At 41.9% G+C, this 24,601-nt stretch overlaps 1 protein-coding gene across 2 annotated transcripts in view; it reads right to left on the reverse strand.

The window, feature by feature from the left end:
- Positions 1-10: 10 nt before the first annotated feature.
- Positions 11-24,601, reverse strand: part of LOC119890266 (serine/threonine-protein kinase BRSK2-like) — a 146,635-nt gene continuing 122,044 nt past the window's right edge. For both annotated transcript variants that reach the window (XM_038701444.1, XM_038701443.1), the window contains exons 13-19: positions 23,435-23,495; positions 17,841-18,048; positions 17,206-17,254; positions 15,891-16,014; positions 14,117-14,297; positions 12,702-12,791; positions 11-3,569 (exon numbers count right to left, since the gene is read on the reverse strand). In XM_038701444.1, coding sequence (XP_038557372.1) covers positions 3,346-3,569; positions 12,702-12,791; positions 14,117-14,297; positions 15,891-16,014; positions 17,206-17,254; positions 17,841-18,048; positions 23,435-23,495 — 937 coding nt within the window. In that variant the 3' untranslated portion in view covers positions 11-3,345. The remainder of the gene's footprint in view (positions 3,570-12,701; positions 12,792-14,116; positions 14,298-15,890; positions 16,015-17,205; positions 17,255-17,840; positions 18,049-23,434; positions 23,496-24,601) is intronic.

A 24,601-nucleotide genomic window follows, 5' to 3' on the forward strand; every position in this document is an offset into this window, starting at 1 on the left:
TGCACACCGCTCCAAAGTCAACAGATTTATTTCCTTTAGCACTGAAGTTGTTCACAGTAACATCACAAGGGAATACATTGCCAGTGGTTATCCTGCTCAGTAGTAGCGCTCCGTGCTCCGAGTCCAATCTGTGTGCTCTGGATTCCCCCAGTAGAAAAAGAGGAAAGCGAACAATGAAAGGTATTGCTTTAATTTTTCTCTCTGATAACCCAACACCCACCCAGCTGGTGAGCGATCCGACCGCCAGAGAGGTCCCTCTTTGAGAGAATGAGTAAGGAGGATGCGTTGCACGGTTACTGTGTGTAGACAGTAATCAAAAAGGAGGAAGAGGACGGCGGGAAAATATTAAATAAAATAAAAAATCAAAAGGCAAATTAAAACAAATGCACATAAAGAACATAAATACATAAATAATTTTGGAGAGAGAAAAAGGGAACAGGAGAACAATTCCAACAACAACATGCAAAGAAAAGACGAATGCTGAACATGCAAACAACCGTACGAGGTCAAAGCTAAGATTAGGAGTCCCCTTGGTTTTTTAAATAAGCTTGTCAGTAAACTCGGCTTATTTACAGAGTGTTTGGTGAGATCTGAGTCATCATACACACGATGGGGGAGAAGGAGCCGACAATTATCAACAAAAGGGTTTGTTCCTCTCAAAGAGGCTACGTCTACATTCTTAAATTACGGTAAATAATTTTTCAAAAACGTATATTACAAGGTTTCTCTCGTCAAAAAAGCCGGGAAAAAGGAAACGAACGCTCACAAACGAGATTTTTCTCGCTGTTAAAATAACTTAAACATGGCAAAAATATCCTTAAATAATTTGACCCTTAAGAAAACATTCTCTACATCTTTCTTATAAATAACTGAGAATAAATTAATAACAAAAAAATGACAATACAATAAAGTACAAAAATATATACACAGCAGTTCAATATTGTAGAAATTATAATAAAAAATGCCCTGACATGGTGTAACTGAACCCAAATCTGATTCACTTTTCAAAAGTGCAAAAGGAAAAGGAGACATGTACGATCTGGTCACACCAGAAAGTGGCACGGCGAAATTAATCTGGGTCTTTGTGAAATATATAGAGAACCTAAGTCCGCAGACCTCCATGGGACGTTACTTTGGAAAAAAATATGTGGTAGTCAATGGCGAGAGACTTTTTAAAATTCTCTGTTTGAATTCTGCCCTGAACTTCACACATTTGTCAATTTAAAAGATAATTAAAGTCAAGAGAGTCTCAGTTTGTCTTAAAACAGTAAAGTAACATTTAGTTTTGTGTGAAAAACAGCTCTCGTCTCACACAACATATGTCACCAACATGTTATCTCTATAATGCTAAGCTAACGGTCATTGCTAGCTTGCCACTAGCTAGGAACCACGCACAGATGTATCTCACCCGATGTGTTTAATCCAAGGATTTCTGGTCCTTTCATCACATCATCTATACACGGAAGCTCTTTCACATTAGCTTCAGTCATAGCTAAAATTCTTTTAAATTGGGCCCTGAATTTTACATACGTTTGTCAATTTGAAAGTCAAGAAAGTAGCAGTTTGTCATAAAACTGAAAATACGTACAGACCACAAGCCCAAAAGTCACGTTTGTGACGTCATAACTGTTTCTCTCAGTGACTGAAGCTAACGTCAGTAGTCCCAGCTTGTTACCTAGTATATTTGGCAAGACGAGAAATGTAGTTCATTGAGCAGTTTCACACAAGCCTAAATGTTACTTTACTGTTTTACGACAGACTTTCAAACAAAATACATACTTTTGCCAAAATAACGTCCCGTGGGGCGAAATTGGCTCTCTATTCTTCTAGAGGCTTAATAACTCAGAGGAAGCTGGGGAGATAACCACAAACATGCTAGCCCGCTGGAACATGTGAGCGTTATTCGGTCACATTATCCGCATTACATTTGAGCATCTTTCTTATTTTCTTTGTACTGAGCTCTTTTTAAAAGGACGTATTTGTACCATCGCCTCCTGCCTACAAACAATTCCTGTTGTTGTTGTGTACTCCCAACTAAGGAGGTTAAATAAAGGTTGATGGTGACGTTCCAGCTAACAAGCTACGATAGCTTCCTCCATTTTGGACTCTTCAAGCTCTGTTTCCTCAAAGCTCAGTGCTGTCGAGAGACGGCTTGCTTTTGGTCAACAACGCAAATGTGTGTGTTCACCAAAGTTGAATGAAAATATTTGCACGAATTTACTGCGCCTCAAGCTTGCAGCGATTTCTCTGGAATGAATTGATTTCTCTGTGAAAACTCGCCGTGTTAAATGCCGGTGTGACCAGGCCGTTTACAGGAATACAAAACAAAATATGGAAACACAACTCTAAAACATAATGTCACAACTACACTTTTTGTACATACGTAACATTATTTAATCTGTACAACAGAATAGATCATTCATTTATGTTAATATCACCTCCCCTCCCGCCCCCTTTATCATACTTTTATGGGCAGCCTTTTATCTGCAGGAACCCATTTACAGAAACGTCACAGAGAGAGCTCAGAAATCCTGCCGTTCACAAAGAAAGACAACATTAAAAAGAATTACAATCCAGCCAGCGTTCGCCCGTGCGTCTCCGCTTCTTCTTCCACCGCTCCTGCTTCCTGTTTGTCAGCGTGTGCAAGTCATTACATCCCGCAAAGAAGTCATGTTTGTGTTGAGTACATACAGTATGTGTGTTTTTTTAATTTCATTTTATGTACATGTGGGAGAAATAGAAGAAAGACAAAAGAAGAGGGGGGATGTATGTGTAGACAAACATCACTGTCTTAAGGCTTTTTTTTTCTTTTTACAACTCTTCTGAGATGTGTCGGTTTGGTCTTGTGGCGGGGAGAAGTGGACTCTACGGATGCAGCTGGAGAAAGGATTTGAAGAGGGGGGGAGGAAGTGAAGTGACAAAGGGAAGGGGTCCTCTGTCTTTTCTTCTGTTTCGGACTCTCGGTGGCGGCATGCCGCGAGCGGGCCGCTGTCGGCCGGTCTCGAAGAGGTTAATAGCTATTATGGATGATCCCTGGTGGCAGAGACAAGTCAAGCCATCACACATGTGAGGAGGACACACACCCACTGAAAGACCCCCGAGGACGCAGAGAGGGACAGAAGGTAGGGACAACAAAGCTACATTTGCTACTTACTGTAAAATACTGATCAACTTTTAAACTGAAATAGCCATTCCCATTATAGAGTACAAAATGTATAGGCAAAAAGTAGATTTCTTTTTTTGTTTTCACTCCGAACTAAAGGGCTAAGTTGGCAGCTCTCCTGTCGTTCTCTTGTTTAGTGACCTGATAACTGCTTTCATCTAGTCATGCACAGCTACCGCTCCTTAAGGTTGTTCCTGTGTCCTGTTGCTGGCGGCCATCTTTGTTTTGTCTTTGCCCGGGGGGCATTTAGAGTCATTGGGCGGGGGCTGGCTGGGCTTGCTGCTGGGGGCATGCTTGGCAGGGGAGCTAGGCGTGGCGGGGGCGCCAGGGGAGTGAGACGCTTGGATGTTCTTCTCGTCTGAAAAAAGCTGTTTAATTACGTCAAAGAAGTTACTCAACGGGCTGCCTACACAGACGGGAAGAAAAGAAAAACAAAGAGACAACAAGAGAGAGAGAGAGAGAACAAACAACAGATGAGCAATGGGGTTAACATGAGGAGAGAAGGAGTAGGAGGTGATGGAGGGATGAGGAGGAGAAGGAGTGGAGCTGGAGGAAAGGAGACTCTTTAGCCGGGAAAAAGGGGAAATGGTGGTAGGGTTGTTCAAGACGAAAGAGGTGGCAACAAAAGGAGCCATTTAGGGGGAAGGAATCTCATAATTAGTATTTATGAGAATCAAAGTGAGGGCAGTGTTGGCTTCAGAGTCTCAGTTTCCCCTGCTGGGGCGGAGAGCCAACGGGAGCGCTGGAGGACAAGTTCAGGTGTCAGGCAGTACCAGAGATTCACTAAGGAAGAGCAGGAGGCATTTTAATCATCAAATCAGATTTAAATCATTGTTTTCTTTTTAAATGTTATTAAATGTGCAAATAGTCTTTTTAAAAAAAGCCCTGTGACATTTCAAACAGCATCAAACTTCAAATCCAGCAAACTGGGTTCAGTTCTTACTTTCAGCTTTTTACTGAAATAAGTTTTAGATTTTTTTTTTTTTTTAGCTTAGAGGGAAATTAATCATTACTGTGTTCAAGATAGTTTTACATTCCTTAAAAAGAAATAAAACCATATCTTGTTCCAAGTGTTTCAGCTGGTTTGGAAATCACCCTTTTTATTTTCTCGATTTTTGAGCCAGAAATATCAAAATCTGGCTCGGCTTTTCTTCGTTCAGGTTAGCAATGCCGCTAGCTAAAAGCAAGCCGCCTGCAAAGTTTTTCAAGTTTTTAGTACACCTAGGCTTGTGCAAATAACCTGCTATGTAATGGCTGATACTCATTGTTTGTCTAATTTTTGCCTACTGTACTTTTTAACTAGATTATATGTTTTTACCGAACTGTTCTTCTCTTAAGAATGTCTTCCAAAAGCTCCTGTTAACTCTCCATCACATCAACATCCATCACAACAACATCCAACATCCGTATTAGGACAAAGGCTCTTTGGTTAAGTGCATTTAAACAGTCATGAGTGAATAAAAACATGCAACAATACAGCACACTGCACACATTAATACACACTTATCATTGCCAAGGTTAGTCTTCAAACAGTGAGAGAAGCGTCATCCTGTTTGCTTTGTTGCTGATGGACAGTAATACATGTGGATTTCTGTGATAACTTACCATTATTCCTCTTCAACAACATAGTGACGTGTACATTTCTGGTGCCTGATATTTTGTTCCAGTGATTTCAAATATGGAAAGTTTATGAGGTGTGGAGGCGGGAGGGGGGGCAACAACCCAGTATCAAGCATCACCATGCAAAGGGTTACTCGGGTCAGTAAAGAGCTGCACATTCACACAATGAAATATATCCATCCTATTGAATCATTTAGTCCTCCAAAGAACAAATCTACCCTAAAACCCTCAGTGGAATAAGATACTGCTTCTTAATGAAAGAGTTTAAGTAGGCCACTAACTCAAGGGACATTCTGTATTTTGGGTGGTGGGGCTTTTTTTTTTTAGTTATTTAAATCTTAGCGTGTCTTTTCGTGCTGTGACATGTGAATTAAAGCTAAAGCAATTAATCAAACAACTATTTTCACATAAGACAAAGAAAAGCTGCAAACTCTCACATTTGAGAGGCTGGAATTAGGCGCATTTAATCGATTTTTGAAAAAGTACGTTTTTAAGATCTACTGTGGGTTTGGGGGGGGGGGGGGGGGTATTATTCACTATCTATATCTTTTCTTTCTCTTTTTTAAAGTCATCTTAACGCAGCGCCCAAGGGATGCACCGATCTGACTTTTTCAGCCGTGATACCAATACCTGGGCTTTTAGAGTACCCATCTGTATTCCTCACTGTGAGGAAGAGACTGGGAATCAGTCTTTTATGTGTACGGCAACATTAAGCTTCCTAACTCTGTAAAACAAAATGCTATGTTAGCTCTCCTGGCAAAATATTTGGGTCTACCGACGCACAGCGTAGTACGTGGGTAACTGGATTAAAAAGATCTGGCCCCCCTTGTCACCACTACAGCTATTTGAGGCAGTATCGGCCGATATCAGTATTGGTTGCATGCACTGGTGCATCCCTTCCATTTACTAACTTTCTCAACTCTTTCCACTGATTCACAGTCTTCCTCGGTTGACGTTAGCTTGATGTTAGCTTAGTTGTTGCTCCACAGCTCGCTCAGTTATTAATGCGTTGTCTAATTGTTTAGCTTCTATCCAGTGATGGAAATTGTAGTTCACATCAGTTTCTTGTTTTATGTTAAGTTACTTTTTACATAGTGTACTTATATAAATATGTAGATATTTTATATTGTCCTGTTAAATATAATATTTCCATTAATAAAATTGATACGGATTCAAATAGAAGAATAAAGGCTGAAACGTGTCTCTGGGCTGCATGTAGGTGAACGTGCACCGTAGTTGTTTGGAGACATTTACATGGCTGTTTTGTTATTGTTTTTTTGTCAGCATTGAACCTGCCTCCTGACAGCAGGCGAGCCAACCAATCAGCTGGCTTGACATGCAGGTCTGTCAACACGTTGTTGAGATTTCGGAGGTCACAGAAGAATAATTTACAACATAGTGTGCTGGAATTGGCCAGTGCAGCCTTTCAGTTAAGGGCGACATCTCAACATTATTTTCCAGAAATGTAATGTTTTAGTAACCTACTGAACTTTCCTCTGGCGCCACCATCAGACGTACGCTACAGCTGGCGTGCCTTGAGACTTTTAGTTTTGTTTCTGGTTATGTCCGTTTTCTGTTAAAGTGTAGAATAATGTATTTCTTATAGAACATTAGAAGTGTATATCTTTTCGCATTTAAATGACTTGTTAAGTTGAATGTATATTTTTGCAGCACACACTCTCACACACGTACATGTTAGTGCAAACAGGGTGTGTTGGTGACAGGCCTCCAGGACGTTGCCAGTGTGTGTTAAAAGCCAGAGTTAAGGTGTTTTTGCCGGGAGCTCCCGGTCGCTCTGGGTCTTACCACGCTTGGAGGATTTACTGGGCAAAGAAGCTGAGCGCTGAGAGCCATCTGAGAGCAGAGGACAGTGTCAGACCAACCGACTCAGCAGCACTCAGGCTAACACACTGCACTTCTTCTCTGTATGAGTTTAGAGGATAACACCAGACACGGTGAATGTTCAGCTCAGAGTTCCCTGGTTTTACCTTCATTCTACTTTACATTTATAATGTTTCAGTCAATTGTAGGTCTGACAGATGTGTTTCTACAGGTCAAAGATGAAAGATTTGCTCCTTATGCGGATCCATGGCTGGACGGCCAGGTGCGACTGAACTACCTTTATATTTAAAGAATCGTGCAAAGTCACTTATGTTCAATAGTCACAGTGCAGACGTGAGGTTACGGTGGATATCTGACTAAAAAGAGGTTTAATAGTTTTAATGAAGGTGGATAAGCTAACCTATAAAGAGGCATGTTTAAATTCTCAGAATCCTCATGCTACGATGTTTTTGCAGTGATGTCCTTGTTCCTTTTTTATACTATATTTATTCACTGAATTATTCTGTTCTGTCATAAGATCAAATCTAAAAAACCTCATTCTACATACAGGAGATTCGGACTCCTGAAACTGACCTGACGTGATCAGCTGATCGTTTCACCAGAGAAGACCAAATAACGCTGTCCAAACAGGGTCACGGGCTGAAGCTTTGGTCACCTTCCACAAACGGTCGTGTCTGAATACCGACACTAGCTTGCAGAGAGCACATTAACCACAAATTAGCCAAGCTTAATTTACATTAGGGCTAAACGATTAATCGTTTTCAAATCGAAATTGCAATTTGAAAGAACGTCATTAGCTAATCATAAAGATGGCGATTAATTATACAGCACATGTGACGGTCACATAGTTGCAAATTCTTGTGTGACAGATCTGCTCGCCAATCACACCTCCTTCTTAACTCGTTAACGTGTTGTTAATTTGTTATTTGTGTGCTTCAACTTCGGATAACAGCTCTCTGAGAGCATAGCCTACATGGAGCATTTCAGAATAAGAGCGTTTTGTCCGTCTGACTTGCTGAGTTATTCATATTTTGCTTATTTGTTCAGTTGTCCTTGATTGTGCTTCTACCTAGGTTAAGTAGCCTATGTAGTTAATTGTGTCTTTTTTTGGTCTGTTTTAACTGTGTTTATTATTGATGTGCGAAAGTGATTCTGCAATGGTTGGTTTATTTTGAAAATCGACCGGATTCTCTATGCCGTTCTGTGTCTGACTTCCTGCCCGGTTCATCTGTTCTGTGCTGCTTGATGAGACGAGGCTTCCCTCAAAAATAGACTGGCGGTGAATATTGAACTTTAGCAAAATCGATTCGTAATCGCAATATCTGAAGAAAAATCGCTATTAGATTTTTTTCCCCAAATCGTTCAGCCCTAATTTACATTAGCATTAATTACTGTAGCAGCTGATGTAATCTGCCAACAGCAACAGTCATTTAAACTGGCATAACTGAATGTCAGGGACTGTAAGCTGCTGGCTAAATGTCTGGCACGTTGCTACTCAAAAGACAGAGCAGGGAAAAATACTTCAGACGAGTATTTTAACATCCTTATTTTAAACGGAACCAGCTATCGAACACGCGTGATGATCCCCATTAACCACAGTTTCTTCAAAGTGTGATAAAATTGTAACGTAATTTTTTTTATACCTTCACGAACAATATAATAAAAGTTTGTACGGGCTTAAAAGGTCAGGTTCCTTCCAGTCAGTTCCTTTGTAGCCTTAATAAAATGCCGGTTCTGATATTTGGCTAGCTTATGGAGCAGAGATGTTTGGGCTACAGTGAGGGGGAAAAAATATTTGATCCCCTGCTGATTTTGTATGTTTGCCCAATGACAAAGAAATGATCAGACTATAATTTTAATGGTAGGTTTGTTTGAACAGTGAGAGACAGAATTACAATAAAATTCTGAAAAATGCATGTCAAAAATTAAATAATAAATTGATTTGATTTTTAATGAGTGAAATAAGTATTTGACCCCCTCTGCAAAACATGACTTAGTACTTGGTGGCAAAACCATTGTTGGCAATCACAGAGGTCAGATGTTTTTTGTAGTTGGATACCAAATCATTCAGGTTTCGAGACTGACGTTTGGGAACTCGAACCTTCAACTCCCTCCACAGATTTTCTATGGGATTAAGGTCTGGAGACTGGCTAGGCCACTCCAGGACCTTAATGTGCTTCTTTTTGTGTTTTGGGTCATTGTCCTGCTGGATAACCCATCCACGACCCATTTTCAATGCCCTGGCTGAGGAAAGGAGGTTCTCATCCAAGATTTGACGGTACATGGCCCTGTCCATCGTCCCTTTGATGCAGTGAAGTTGTCCTGTCTCCTTAGCATAAAAACACCCCCAAAGCGTCATGTTTCCACCTCCATGTTTGACGGAGGGGATGGTATTCTTGGGGTCATAGGCAGCATTCCTCCTTCTCCAAACACGGCGAGTTGAGTTGATGCCAAAGAGCTCGATTTTGGTCTCATCTGATCACAACACTTTCACCCAGTTCTCCTCTGAATCATTCAGATGTTCATTGGCAAACTTCAGACGGGCCTATACATGTGCTTTCTTGAGCAGGGGGACCTTGCGGGCGCCGCAGGAGGTCAGTCCTTCACGGCGTAGTGTGTTACCGATTGTTTTCTTGGTGACTGTGGTCCCAGCTGCCTTGAGATCATTGACAAGATCCTGCCGTGTAGTTCTGGGTTGATTCCTCACCGTTCTCATGATCATTGTAACTCCACGAGGTGAGATCTTGCATGGAGCCCCAGACCGAGGGAGATTGACAGAACTTCTTTTGTGTTTCTTCTGTTGTCACCTTCTCACCAAGCTGCTTGGCAATGGTCTTGTAGCCCAGTCCAGCTTTGTGTAGGTCTACAATCTTGTCCCTGACATCCTTGGACAGCTCTTTGGTCCTGGCCTTGGTGGAGAGTTTGGAATCTGATTGATTGATTGCTTTTGTGGACAGGTGTTTTTTATAGAGGTAACAAACGTGATTGGAGCACTCCCTTTAAGAGTGTGCTCCTGATCTCAGCTCGCTGCCTGTATAAAAGACACCGGGGATGCAGAGATCTTTCTGAGTGAGAGGGGGTCAAATACTTATTTCATTCACTAAAAAGCAAATCAATTTATAACATTTTTGACATGCGTTTTTCAGAATTTTTTTGTTCTTATTCTGTCTCTCACTGTTCAAATAAACCTACCATTAAAATTATAGACTGATCATTTCTTTGTCAGTGGGCAAACATACAAAATCAGCAGGGGATCAAATAGTTTTTCCCCTTCGCTGTAGCTTTGGGCCAGTATCAGCCGATAGAAATGATGCACATCAATCACCACAAGTCTGGCATTTGACCAGCAATCAGGAGCGCTGGATAGAGACGGCTATTTTAGCTAACTGGTAACTGTTTTTGTGTTAAAGGCAGGAAAAAATCCACAATATATTTTCGACAAGAGACTGGGAAGCTGAACATTCACCCTTTAAAATCCATCTGCTGCTGCATCCACACAAGTGTGACCTTACACGTATATATGAGCTAACACACACACAAAGGAGGCCATCGGGTTCGTGTGTTTGTAGAGCTGTTAGGTTTTCAGTAAGTTTCATCGAAACATGCAGATTCTGTGGTTCTGAGGCCGAGATCAGCAAACACAATCACTCACTGTGTGTTTGTTTGCTTTGCATGAGTTTGTCACCCCAACATAACAGTACAGCGCATGCTTTCATTTTAGTAAATCAGTCCCATAAGGGGCAAACACACACAATTGTGTGTGAATAGTAGCTCACCCAGAACCATCAGCACACGTAGAGTTTGGCATCGACTGATCCCCGACAAACCCGACCCCTGCTGCGTTCAGCTTGGCTCAGCTCGACTGGTTTTACCCAGAACAGAGGCCAGTTTGCCAAACAGTATGTGTGCATGTTTCTGGGTTGGCATTTCATTCAGCATGCGAGTCATTCAGTCCATCCAAGTGGCATTAGAGTAAAGCTGTGGATGACAAGAAGCAGGGTGGCATGGAGAGGCAGGCCAGAGGAGGAGAGAGAGAGAGAATAGATCGATAGATTGATAAAGATGTGGGTTATTGGCACATCTACATGGTGGGGGTGACTGAGGTTGTGCATACAGTGCCTGATAACAGTTCCCATCTGTGGCAGTGACTAGCCGGACTGGTGCAACTGGTTCATTGTGTGATAGTTTGGATTTTTGAATGTACTGTAAGAGTCCTGCAGTTGGAGATTTCCCAGCTAGCCAGTGGCTTTCACACTACTCTCTTCATTTATGTAACCCCCTCCCCACCCCAGTCAGGCTCCGTCAGACACGTAACAACAATTTCTTTCTTCCATGTTAATATTTAAACTCATCCAAGTGAGGAGAAGTGTCTAAATCTATTTTTACTCACGAAATACATATATACACATATGTAACTGCACGGCCATTGATAAACCTGTCTCAGTCAACCACTAATTAACATAAATGGGGGGTGGACTGTCAGAAACCCCTCTGAGTGTAATGCAGTACAACACTGTCTCTAACTACGAACTAACGTTCGGCCCTTTCATATTTTCTGTTTATTTAACGGCCACGTATGAGCGAGAAAACAGCTGAAAGTAACATTACAGACAATCTGTGGTTTCAGTTGTTTTCTTTGCCCCACACTGATGCAGATGCACACTTGCCTGTGATTATCGTACTACATATTACTCAGAATAGAAATAAATCCATGTCAGAATCATTTAAAGTTTTAATTAATGTCTGTTGTTGTTATCATAACACAACAGTGATTCATTTTAAGATATGCTACTATTACAATTATATAACATATATGAATAAAATATTGATTTATTAATCACCTGTAATTAGTTTGTGATATTTATTTTGGAGAAATTGTTATAGGAATAGGCGACATTTTTTCCTTTACAATACACAAAAATTAGTCGTTAGATTAATTGACGAATCAAAAAAATTAATCATTATGTGCAGCCCTATTATTAACTACTATAAAGCAGGGGATGCTGGCTCAAACGTTATTATCCGTTTCTAGCCCTTTCAAGCAGTAGCTGAAACCCGTATTAGACACAAGATGACCTCACTGCACTTTCATATAGATAATAAGACTTTAATATCAAATGGTTTTGGAGCCACTGTCTGTCTGGGAGATCAGATGTCTCAGTTAAAGTCTATGAATTAATATCACAGCCAGTCTACTTACAAAAATCCAGACTATCCGTTTGGCTTTAGATCCAGTATCCTGTAGTGGGGGCGGGTGCAGGTGACTGGTTCTCTCCCAGTAAACACGTCAGTACTGTGAAGGCAGCTGTGTGTGCAGCTGGGTCGTTACTCTGCTTCACCACCAGAGGGGACCATTATCAAGTAAATAACCACAGACAGGACAACAGCAATACTACAGTGTCACACTAACAAACAAAACTAACAAGGAGAACACACAGTCACTCTTTCTTTTCTTCCATATTTTTTATAATCCATCCATCTATCTATAGGCAGCCCAAAATATCCAGTCATATCAAACATGTCAGAAGATTTCTGTGTTTATGTAACAGTGTAAAGCTAAAACATGTGAACGCATTCTGAAATCTTGATACCTTTCTCACTCCTTCAAGCAAAAAAAAAAGCTGTGAATGCACAAAGGAATTCAGCTAATCTGCACATGTACAGTTGTTAACATCCATTTGCCTGTGGATTTTTCTGCTGAGTCAGACGCCGGATGAGAGCCGAGCTGCTGTCTGCGGAGGATAACTTACAGTTTAATGTGCAGATCTTGAGTAGCCATAATCAGCCCGTAAATGCCCGTCTAGAGCTCACTGAATAATGTTACCATGTCCTGTATGTGTGTGTGCACACGCCATGGTATGTGGCAGGAACATGCACGTGGAGATGCCGTGTGCTTAAAGCAGTGTGCTGAGCTGAGCAGGTCCGAGCCAAGGTGGGCCGCAGGTGTGGCTGTGCTGTGAGGAGTGCCAGGATGCCGGGAGGAAGGGAGGCTGTGAGGACGTGGAGGAAGAGGAGGGGCGGGGGGCTTAGGCGTGGGCGGGGACGGGGACGGGTGGCGAAGGGGCACTTCACTTACCAGATATCTGGGGCTGGATGCCGGGCTGGTCGGAGCTGAGCAGCTGGGCCTGGATGGTCTCCACCACGCGCTTGAAACGTCGACTGGGACCTGATAAGGAAGCAGGATTTGTTACACCGCTGGCTGCTGACTGAAAGACATTTTTAGATGTAGAATATGTAACATTACTGCTTCACCAATGCGAGAGCGAGTGACTTGGAAAGCGATGACATGGGAAAAAAAGAGAAGCCCTGAAGCCTTAATTAATGACCGTCATGAGCTGGCTCTTGCCACCGTGAAATAAATCTCATGTCACTAATTAAACCGACATCCATTTCTTTGTATAGAAGAGATGATCACTGATACATTTAAGAAAGAAGAAGTAGTACATGTACTCTCTCTGCGTACAGTTCTTCACATATATGTCGTTACATGTCCAACTTCATCAGATCCTCAGTCTCCCGTCTTCCTGTTGTTGTTGGGATTTTATGCTACTTGGAAAGAAATAAAACATTCATGATATGGCCATGTTCAGGAAGGATCCAGGAACCTCGACATCTCACTTCAACTCACTGGATGTTGTTCAGTCATTCATGTCATTCTGTCATCACACTGCAGCCGTACAGTGTAACGTGTGACTGTAACACCGCGGGCATTAATGTGCTGCTGCAACACTCTGCTGGTTTCAGGCTCCTCACCAGGTGTTATTGCATTATTATGTTTTACAGCACCTGCAAACTGCAGTCCACTGGTGCGCACTATTTTGGTGATTTGCAAGTTAAAACTGGGCTAAATTTGTGGTGCGTTTCATTCACTTCACTTTGGCACTTAATGTTATGTAGAAAACAAACGTCACACAAGTTACTGAGCGAAGTGCTGAACGTCACCTAACATGCTGGGACTCCTCCGAAGGCCTGTTACACCACTACTGCTCTTAACCTGAGATTATTGGTACTGTGTCTTTATGCTTACGTGTGTGTGAGAGAGAGAGGCTACCAATACTCTGTCTGATGTTTGTATTTAATTAGTAAAGTGTGCACAGATCCCCCGGGTGATGGTGCACTATAAATAAACATGTTGTTTCTACTTTTCCATGAGTGAAGCACTTTCTTTCTTACTACATGCTGAAATATATACAGTAGTACTTAAATACTGTTGGAACAATAGTTGTACATAGAGCAGCAACTAACAGTTATCTACATCCCTGTTTAGTCTGTTGATTTATTATATAAATTAATTATCTAATGTATATATTGTCAGAAATTATAGAAATTTCAAAACTCAGAAATATCCAATCCTAAAACTCACATTGCAGAAGCTGAAAACAGGAAAAGTTGAGCTTTTTTTGCTTGATTAAAAGGACAAATGATCGATTTTCAGTATTATTGTCAATATGATTTCTGTCCATCAACTTATGGATGAATTGAATTGCTTACCTGAGAGCAGGGTGAAGGTGACGGAGTAGATGCCGTTGTCCTTGGTGGCGCTGGTGCTCTCGGTGTAGGTGATGTCCACCTGGAACTTCACTGGCTTCTGGAAAACCGTCGGACCGGCAGTGGACTTGTACTCCGCCCGGAAACTGGTCTGAGAGATGACGCTGTGGCTCAGACTGGGGATCTGTGGGGGAGGGAGTGAGAAAGGAAGAGAGGCGGTGTTTGCCCAGTAGGCAGACTCTGAGTCAGCAGCAACAACAACAGACAGACAAACAACTTCTGCATCAGTCAAGATGGCGGCGCAGATGTAAGAGAAAGAGACAGGAGCAGAAGGAGACGGTGTGTTGGATGTGACACATCTGAACACGTCACAGTGTAATGCAGCGTCAGCGTCGGAGTCAACTTCTACAGCGAGACGTGACCGGACGGCAGCTGCTGTCCCTTCAACACAACATGAAAACACATGCACTGACTGAAACCTAAAGTCACACTGAAGGTACAAAAGTTGACGGACAGAACATCGGTAAAAGTGATTTTCAAATACATTCTCTATATTCAGATATTCATCAGAAATTCTCCTTCAGTCTTCAAGACTCTGAGAGACAGTGTTTTGTTGTTTGGTGTTTAAGAACCACAGCATTTAACTTTATCACTATATGAACTTATTCATCTTGACATTTGCATGCACATTTAAAAGCTGTTTAGATTGCTACAGGGTTAGCACATTTCCAATCAGAATGTTTGTTTGTGATCAGTGATGTCAAACTAATTCATATCAAATGTACTGTGTTTCCCCTGCATTCATTCAGCAGCAGCGGTGCACCTCGTGCTTAAACATACCTAGGGAAAATGCTGAGCTCTAAAGCACAGTACAGCACAAATTTCCAGCCCGAGCTTTTGTTTGCTTATATCCCTGAACTCACCCGGCCTATATTTGGAACAGTCCTTTCATTTCTTTGGTGCAGAACTCTACTGAAGAGAGAGAGACTACTGAAGAAAGGATGAGCGCCGAAGGTTACTGTAGTTATTCCAACTTGGATTCATTTTTATGAAAAAAAACATTTTGATTCCTTTGTGTCTGTGAAGGTTCTCGGTCATCCAGGTCATAGTTCTCCAACGAAGGTTAAAGTCAAGGGCAACTTTCGTCCCTCATCCAAAGGACTTCTTCAGTTCTGACTGACTGGCAGGGAAACTCAGCTATTTAACCTCAGTGGGGTCGTCGATACCGCTGGTTCCTTTGATCGTTGGACCCCTACGGACTAAATTAATAATATAAATAATCAAGGAATGGACACACATTCAGACTTTATGACCGCTTCAAAGGTCTGGAGTCACCACTTCTTTTTTTGTCTCTCCAGTTTATAATGCCTGTAAATCTGAATGAATAATACTTTGGCGCTCGTTGTTGTCTCGTATAATGAACAAAACAATTAAACTGAGGAGAACTTATCGATCTTACGATGTATAGTATGTCCATCCTGAGAAAGGTTCAAACATTTATATATGGATGCACAATCCAAACCACTTAGAACCCCGGTGGGCTTTATACATAGAACTTCTTTAAAAATCAGACCGGGCTTCTATTTGAGACCTGTGTTTATTTGTCAAAACCTGTAACCACACCAGGTCAGTTTAAGGGACGGGCGTCTAACTGGGACTCTCTCGCTTTTAATTGAAGTTTCACAGTAAAATGTGACGATTGATCAGACAGTGACAGAGAAGGTGAGTACGGATGATGGATTTAAGGATGGAGAGGAACAAAGAAGAATAGACTTACGGAGAGGAAGGCATGGACGATGTCTGCCTTTATGGAGCTGAGAGGTTTGTCTCGGATCACGATGAAGATCTGCTCCTCCTTCTCCAGGTTGATGAAGTTACCGAACCAAGACTTCTTAGCCAGTCTGCAGGGAGGAGGTCACAACTGATGTACTTTCATTTTGACAAAACATGCCGTAATGTGACAGAAAAAGCTGAACCAGGAGTTTGTGTTGTTTATTCTACTGAAACAGCTACTATTCTTAGTCGGCATTAGAAAAGTAATTGAAGTCTTACAGTAGTAGAGTAACTTTTTACTTAAACAAAGCTGAACAAACTAGTCATGACCTGGTTCTGGGTTCAGACCTTTACGTTGAAATGAGAAAAAGTTAGGGGGTAAGGATCAAGCATTTGATATTTCCACCTTAAAATGACATTTTCTGCTTTTCTTCACTTTCCAGTTAATGAATGTTTTAATCACATTGTAAGGAAACTGAATAACATAAATCCACATATGCATGCATGACGTTTGTCTCATAAACACGATACGTTAACTTATTATAACTTACAGACAGAGCTTTGGTCAATGTCATTTTTGACACATGAATAAATGTAAATTATGACTTGCAGGTACCTAAAAATTAAGATTTCCACAAGCGGCTGTTACAACGAGCAAAGTGAAATGTTGGTAGCAGCACTTTTACTAAATTTAACCCCAACATCTGGAAGGAGGATCCTGTCTAAAAGCAACACGACTTATTTTTTGATCCCATTTGATTAGTGCCCTGAAATACACACACGAGGTTTGTACATTTAAAATACAAATTTTCAAGTCAAGAAAGTTGCAGTTGTGTGAGATTATCGCGTCCTTTCTGCAACTTCAGCCATCTAAACCTTCGATCATCTTTAACGCGCTGTTAACAAACGCTCATTTTAACATTCTTATTACATCAACTGTGGTGAACGTACAGCCGCAGTGAAAACAAGGTCCTATTTCGCCCCGTGTTGCTTTTATGTTTTATGTAAAGCACTTTGAATTGCATTGTTGTTGAAATGTGCTGTACACATAAACCTCCCTTGCCTATGGTCAGAATCAGTCTGAAATCCTTTAGCTGTTATTAAGCTATATTCTGTTTACTTGCTAGCCTAACAAAAAAAAAGCCAAAAACCAATTAGCTTTCTAGCATGCTACAAAAATGCATCCTATAATAATCAAGTTTCTTATGGATTATATGTGGGCAAAATGAAGTAAAGGAAATGTCAGAGAAACTCTCTAATGCACGCAGCAGTCTTTTTTATAGCCTGACTCTGGTGAGGCATGCTGCTACGGTACTCACTCTGGAGAAGAGTCTGGAGTTAGACTGGACATGTCCTCCTGGGTGGGAACTGTGGAAATAGGAGGTCAAAGGTCACAGATTTCAGTAGGTGGATGTGATATCTATCCTCGATCTCTGATCAACGCTGACTTCTTTCTGTCTTCACATATCATTTGTAGAAACTGAGGTCATAACGATCCTTCTGTTTGTCTTGTTTTTCCACTAAATGCTATTTCAGATTTGATAAAAACATAATCTGTCAGTGTAAATGAGATTATCTGGTCCCTTCATGGCTCTGTTCAGTTCGTCTGGAGGGATTTGATGGCACTATCAAAGCAGCTATTGGAAAACTACCTAAACTAAGGCAGAAAAGAGGGTCCATTTTCCACTCCCTGTAATGAGATAGTTATCTCGTATATGACATGGCCAGCGGCTGCTGTTTCTCATGATAAGGCTGGCAGCAGGTGAACCGTTAAATACAGCCATTAGGAGCAAAGAGATGATTTGCACTTGTTCCTCTGAGCTACAGGAATGCAGTTTGAAGCACAAACACACTCTGCTGAATCAATTCAAAGTGATAAGATCTGAACTGAATAAATATACTAAAGTCTCGTTTAATCTTCCACGCACCCCGCCTCCTGTCTCCTCCCCCCTACCTTGCATTTTCCTGCGGTGGAACCGTGGCGAGCCCAGGAAGCTGTTCTTGATGGAGTTGAGGCGTGTCCTCCAGGGCATTCCCCCGATGGAGGGGCTGGGTGGCGGCGTCGGACTGGGCGTGCCAGCCGGGCTGTCCTTGGGCGTGTGCACCGGGGTGCCTTTGGGGGTGGGGAGAGGGCTCCCTCTGGGGGAGGGGTGGGGGGTCACCTGCGTGATGGGGACAGATTTGCCGTTGTGGTCAGGGTGGAGGTGGAGGTGGCGCCGCCGGCGGGGCGACATAGGAGGCACGGGGGAGAGGGGGATGGAGAGCTTGGGGGGGGACTGTGAGGGGAGGGTGGCGTCTCACCCGGGGGCTGTTGGGGATGCAGGGAGCCAGAGGCTGGCAAGGCGTGGAGGGCTCAGATTTGGGGGTGGAGGGGGTCTGGGCTGTGTTGGGGAGAGGGTTGGACCTGGTGGTCTGCAGGGGCTTCTCGGACATTTTGGGCTTGGCGGGAAGGGTCTGTGTGCGGGGGTGCATGAGGGGGGACCCCATCTTTGGATGGTAGGAGTTGGGTGTTCGTGGCCCCACCCCGTTAAGGCGGACCTCGGGGGAGTGGGTGGGGCTACAGTTGGGAGACTGACACAGGTCTGGGGACTGGGGTGGGATGAAAAACCGCCGGTTGGGCTGCGATTGGTCATGCAGCGTTACACATGACGGCAGAGTCAGCCAATGAGAAAGCGAGGCCACGGCCAACGGACCGCCACAGCCCAATAAAGGTTCATTCCCATAAAAAAAAAAAACACACACCAGGAAATTAAAAAAAGGAGTGTGGCAGATGGGTTGAGAAGTGGAGCAGGCAGGAAGTGGTGAGAGTGCAAGAAAGAAAGAAAAACAGAACATGCGATTAGCAAAGTGATTTAGCCAATCAGAAGGCAGCAGTGGAGCATTCATGACGCATTAACAGTAGGGATGCACCGAGATCAAACCATTTTGCTGTCACTTCCTCACTTGGTCGATGCTGATAAAGATCGGATCTGCTTCCACAGGTTTTACTCACCTATAAAATCATAATGTTTACTTCACAACATTCAAGTTCTGCAGCAACGATGATATGATGTCATTAGTTTGTCTTTTATGTTGAATTATTTAGCTACGGCACTAGCCAACTTGAAGACAAAAACAAAATATACTGTGTATTATGTGAGTATTATTATAGTGTTATTATTCTGTGTATTTTGATGATCATTTTATTTTTTCACTTTTAAGTAAGACTATGTAACTTTTACTGAACAGTGGCCCCTGTGGCCAAAAGTGGTAATTACAGGATACAGATGAATTAAATTGCCCTTAATTTCGCTTTCTTCAGTTGGTAACATGCCAAAGTGCAGTGTAACAAAAGCACAATTAAAAGGTAAAGATAAGTAATAAAGTAATTGAACTCTCTCACTAACGTCAGTTACACAGCGATATTTATTTAAAGTTTGTTAAAATTACTCAATATAAGCTGCTGATCATACAGACTGTGTAAGTTTATGGCAGCTAAACCCCTGAACTGAGAAATAGTTTATTGAATTTAATGTTGAAATGCTGAAACAAATTAATCAATCACAATCGACAGAAAATGTTTTTGACAGAACATATTCATGATTACTGTCCGATACATCGGTGCATCCCTAATTACCAGCGAGTGAACCAGCTCGAAAGCAAACGGATTTAGCTTCACCCTCCACCTGTGAAAGCGGCCAGAGTGCATGCACAGTGCTGATGCACAATGCTGTGGGATGAATGAACAGATCCCTCATAAGACGGGTCAGAACAGTGGGAACAAACGGCAGCAGCAGAGCAGACCTGAGGTGACCTGTCAAGTCTGTTCTCATAACAGCATAGGAAAGCATGTGTGCACACTGCGTTTCATGAAGCTCATGTTGTTTCAATGACCAGGGGAAGTGTGTGTCTGTGTGTAAGATTTACAAACTTTAATTCTTTCTGAATTCTTCTTCTTTAGTGCTATGGGCTTCATGCAACACACTGTCTTCCTTAGCGACCGGTGCCAATGTTTTCCCTCGGGACAAACTAAATTCACGATTATTCACTATTACTCTATTGTCTCAATCTGTCTATATTGTTTCTGTTTCTAGTGTGTATGTATGTGTTCTCTACACTGTAGCCTGTGTTTGATTTTATTATTCTATTATTGTATAAGCAAGTGCATCGTCAGCAATGCACAATCCTGAGTCAAACTCCTTGTATGTGTCCACATACACTGGCAAATAAAGCGGATTCTGATTCAGATTCAGATTCCCAAATGGTCCAGATCTGTCTTTCAGGTCATGTCTGGTTTCCTCCACAGACCAGACCAAAGTTGTTATATGGATATAAGATGAAGGTACAACAGTCAGGATGTGCTAATCCACAGACACACTAGGAGTGCGATATTAACATAAATTGGTCTCCGGATATTTTTCCGGGATTTTGTCGATAACGATAATTAGACAATATGTGGCATCCTTCCAAACTGTGTTGGTGAAAGTCTAATATTGTACTGGCTCGCTCTAGTTAATTGCATATTAGCTGTTGCTTATGTCTTATTTATTTAGTAAAAACTGAAGCATTTCAGTAAGAACAATATAAAAACACAGAAGTATTACTGACATCATACAGTATGAGTAAACCATTTCATCTGTTTCTGTGCTGGTACCTCTGCTGGTTCAGGCCGGTCGTGGACAGCTGAGCGGACGTTAGTTAGTGATCTTTAACGGTAACAGTTTCGACATAGTTAGCAGACTGACTTTTGATCAACATCCATCTTTTAAAACCACACCACCTTTATGTCAGTGAGCTTGGTCCACGTCAAGCTATTCAATCCAACGAGGCAGACTGCGATGCTGGTGGCGCCGGTGTTTTATCTCCCGTCGCTGTTTGTTCAGTTCAGTCATGAAGTTTTCAGCTTGTTTAACTCTAGCATACGTGTACTGCTTGTATGACGCAGTGAATGCACGGACAAGCTGTCTTTTGCAAAGTGAGTGACGTCGCCTCTTTGAAAATGTCTGCTCACATATCAACCAGAGTAGCTAAAGGTGCCAACCATGAACCGCAACGTCAAAATAAATGTTACCCAAAAATAAACAAAGAAAATGAAACTTTATGTAAAATGTATATTCTGTTCATTTGTTTCTCAAGAGTAAACTTAACCTAACCGGCTCCTGTGTTGTATCAACTGTGTTGTGCAATATAAAGTTTCCATTTGAGTGTGATCGGCATCGTGGTTTGACAACATCCTATTTTTCCTTTGTGTGTATTCTGACGTGACAAATTCTACAATTTAGAAGTTGTGGGACAGTCCCGAGAACCGTAGAGTTATTATGTAGGGGGCATGTCCATGTGAACATCCTCTGTCCACGCAGAAGCACTTTAGCAAGATGTCTGACTTCATGTCAAACCATTTCTTTATTTCTGTCACGGTACGGCTCCGCGGTGACACAGCGGTGACAGCTGTAGTAATATCTGATCTCTCTTCGGGTCTCCTAATAGAAATACTGACACCGCTAAATGTTGTTACGCTTTCGTCTGACTCCGAGCTGCGAGGTGTGTTTGTGCAGTTAAGAGAGGTGATTCGATCTGACTTGGAGCACTCATGCAAACAAATCTCCCAGGAAAAGTGTTTAGAAAGTAGTTTAGCAGAACATTCTTGCATGAGGCCCGATGACTTTTATTCATTACTTTGCAAACTAAACAAATGAGCAGATCAGAAGAATGCGCCTTGAAGAATAAAACAATGACATCCAATATAAAGTGAAAGGTTCTGCGTGGCTTGCAAGAGAGCGAATGTTTGATGGTACACGGCCTGTGTCCTTGCTGAGGGCTGGTTTAAAAGATGCATGGCTTTACTAAAAAACACAGAAGCTGCACATGGAAGCTGCAGGTTGGTTGATTTGCACGGTTAACTTTTCGGCTTTGTCACTGCAGCAGCAGTTTTCAGGCGTTTTCTCTTGAGAGCGATGGATCAATTCTTCAACTAATCTGCGGCTGCATGAGAATCTGTTCTATGTGGACATTAAATCAACAGATCTCATCTGGAGTTTGGTGTTTGGCCTCCGACGGATCCGGTCCCACTTCATCTAAAGCTGTGTGACGTACAGTGCAGCCTGACTTAAAGCCGCTCACATCGACCTTGATGGGAGGATGAACAGCAGCCGACGGTTCAGCTTCTAATTCTCATGTATATGTCCATAGAGTAGCCCGTTATAAAATAGTGTTCATGTAGACTGACATAACAAGTCACGGTGATGAAGCCTCTCACTGTGGAGATCATTATGCCATCGTACAGAAATCAGAATGATACGTCTGAATAAGTATGTGGATAGTGTCAGCAGTTGCATAAGCTGTTTGTGTCTCCACCAGTGGATCTGTCTCCATACTGTCGCTGCTGTCATGTATTCAGCCTTTACCACAGACAAGACAAGCTTAATGATTAATGACAAAGAGCAGTTGCAAGTGGGAGGGATACAATTTAAAGTCTTAACCTGTGTTTAACTCTCATTACGGATTCAGAGTCTGGACCCTAGAGACGGAACTACTTTATTAGATGTGTCTATTTCGACACTACAACTGATATATTTAATTAAAAAATCTATTAAAATGTGGTCAGTTGCCAGTTTATTCTTTCTGCCCTCACTGATAAAAATGGCACGGACAGAAAATGATTAACACCTCTCAGGATAACACATTACAAATGATAGGGTATCGGTACTCGATACCTTTAAGGTATTTGCACCAAAAAAACTAATAATAATTATAATAAATAATATAATAATAATAATAATATTAGCCAAATATTTCACTCCTCCTCTCTCATTTAAATACAAAAACACCTCCCAAGCTGAGGTCCTTCCTCTGATTATACGCATGTGGATGACCTACTTAGGATGATCTGATACAAGTTCCCAATATTTTTATATAATAGTAGTTTTAATAGTTATTTCAAACAATTAAAAAAAATAGATCTCCTTAATTGTCAATTATAATAATAATTATGGCCTATAGTGGTATTGGTGTTGGTATCACTTTAAGGGTACCCAGCCCTAATAATTGAACAGGGCCATAAACTGAACTTTATAACCATCATGAACATGAACATTACTGCGGGATTAGGCTGCATTAGCGTCAGATAAGTGGATCTACTAAACCAGCGATGGTTAGTCATGCTTGCCTTAGTTTTTAAATCCTGTGTAAAGAACATTTGGGGTGTTTATGTACTGCTTACCCTAATCTAAACAGCTTCACACATTTTGTCTTTCAGTAAGAAATAGTAGAGAAGATAGAACAACACAGTGTTCAGTCATTTACATTTTGACATTTCTCACAAATCTCAGATCTGTGCTCATGAAATATATTCTTCTATTTCCTGCAGACTTGCAATGTAACTCGGAGTTTTGTCTCTTTAACAATCTGATTCTGGCTCAGCTGTACATCAAACAGGCTTATAATGAAGTCCACAGTGATGGTGTCACGAGAGGCTGAAGTGAACGTGAGCGCAACAACATACCAGCAGAGCCAGTCAGTGAGGTGGCATTGTGGGAAAACAGTCAGTGCGTGGGGAGGACAGACACTTACCCTTGGACTGCTGAGAGGACTGGTGGACAGACCGGAGGACGCGCCGCTGATCGACCGCGATCTACACAAACACAAAGGGAAATCAGTACACAATACACCGGTTCACACACTGTCCAGCAAACTACACGACACAACAACACACACACAAACAGGTGCACACAACATCCCCAAACCTCTTTGTGTAGTTGTTTTAGAAATCCAACTAATCTGAACTCAGAGCAGATTGAAGGTAATTTGCTCTCAAACAAGGACGGATCAATGAGCAAAGACTGTCATCGGGAGTTTTCACGAAATCTTTTATTACTCTGTCCTTCGGGAGGACATGACTCTCTCCTCTCAGTTTTAGTCCTGGATTTTTACCTGCATCTCTGACGTCACAAAGTTCTGTCCATTCATTGAGTAAAAGTGCCCCGTTATGTGTTTACTGCAGCATGAGAAGAAAATAACACACGGTATTCATGACCATCCATCCAATTTCTTTGGAGATGTTTAAGTCTGGAACAAAATGTTGAACCGACAGTTTGCAGGTTTGCAGTGTGACCAGAGCTTGTAGCAGCATTTTGTAGATGACATTAGCCTCGTTATTCTGAGTCCTGTTTACACTCCGCAACACTCCAACATGAGCAACAGTCTGGATTAAAGTCAATATCTATAAATAGTTCAGGACAGGTCAGCGTTATACCGCGCACGCACACACACACACACACACACACACACACACACACACACACACACACACACACACACACACACACACACACACACACACACACAGTAAAATTCATTAGCACTGTTTCTCTTTTCTTCTCTTTTGGTGGAAGCTTTTTCATTTTTCATTTACGTATCATTAACTTTACATTTCTCCCTCTTTTTCGCTCAAATGGTGTTTCGGATCACCCCTCACACACACACACACACACACACACACACACACTCTTTTACCAAAACCAAACAGGCCTGCTGATGTCTCTGAAGACTTGGGATTTAATTGCCCATAGACAATTTGGCTTTGTTGGAAGTGAAAAATGAAAACGGTAAATCATAATTAAATATGCTTGAAGACACACACATACATAAAGGAGGGATGACATCACCGCCATTAAATCAGCAGCTGTGTCGTCGGCATACGAGACAACTTTACACAATTTTCTATTCAAAGCGAAGAAA

The sequence above is a fragment of the Micropterus salmoides genome, unplaced genomic scaffold (assembly GCF_014851395.1).
Source record: "Micropterus salmoides isolate LMB-PRFRI ecotype aquatic unplaced genomic scaffold, ASM1485139v1 Ms_hic_scaffold_6, whole genome shotgun sequence".
NCBI lineage: Eukaryota > Metazoa > Chordata > Actinopteri > Centrarchiformes > Centrarchidae > Micropterus > Micropterus salmoides.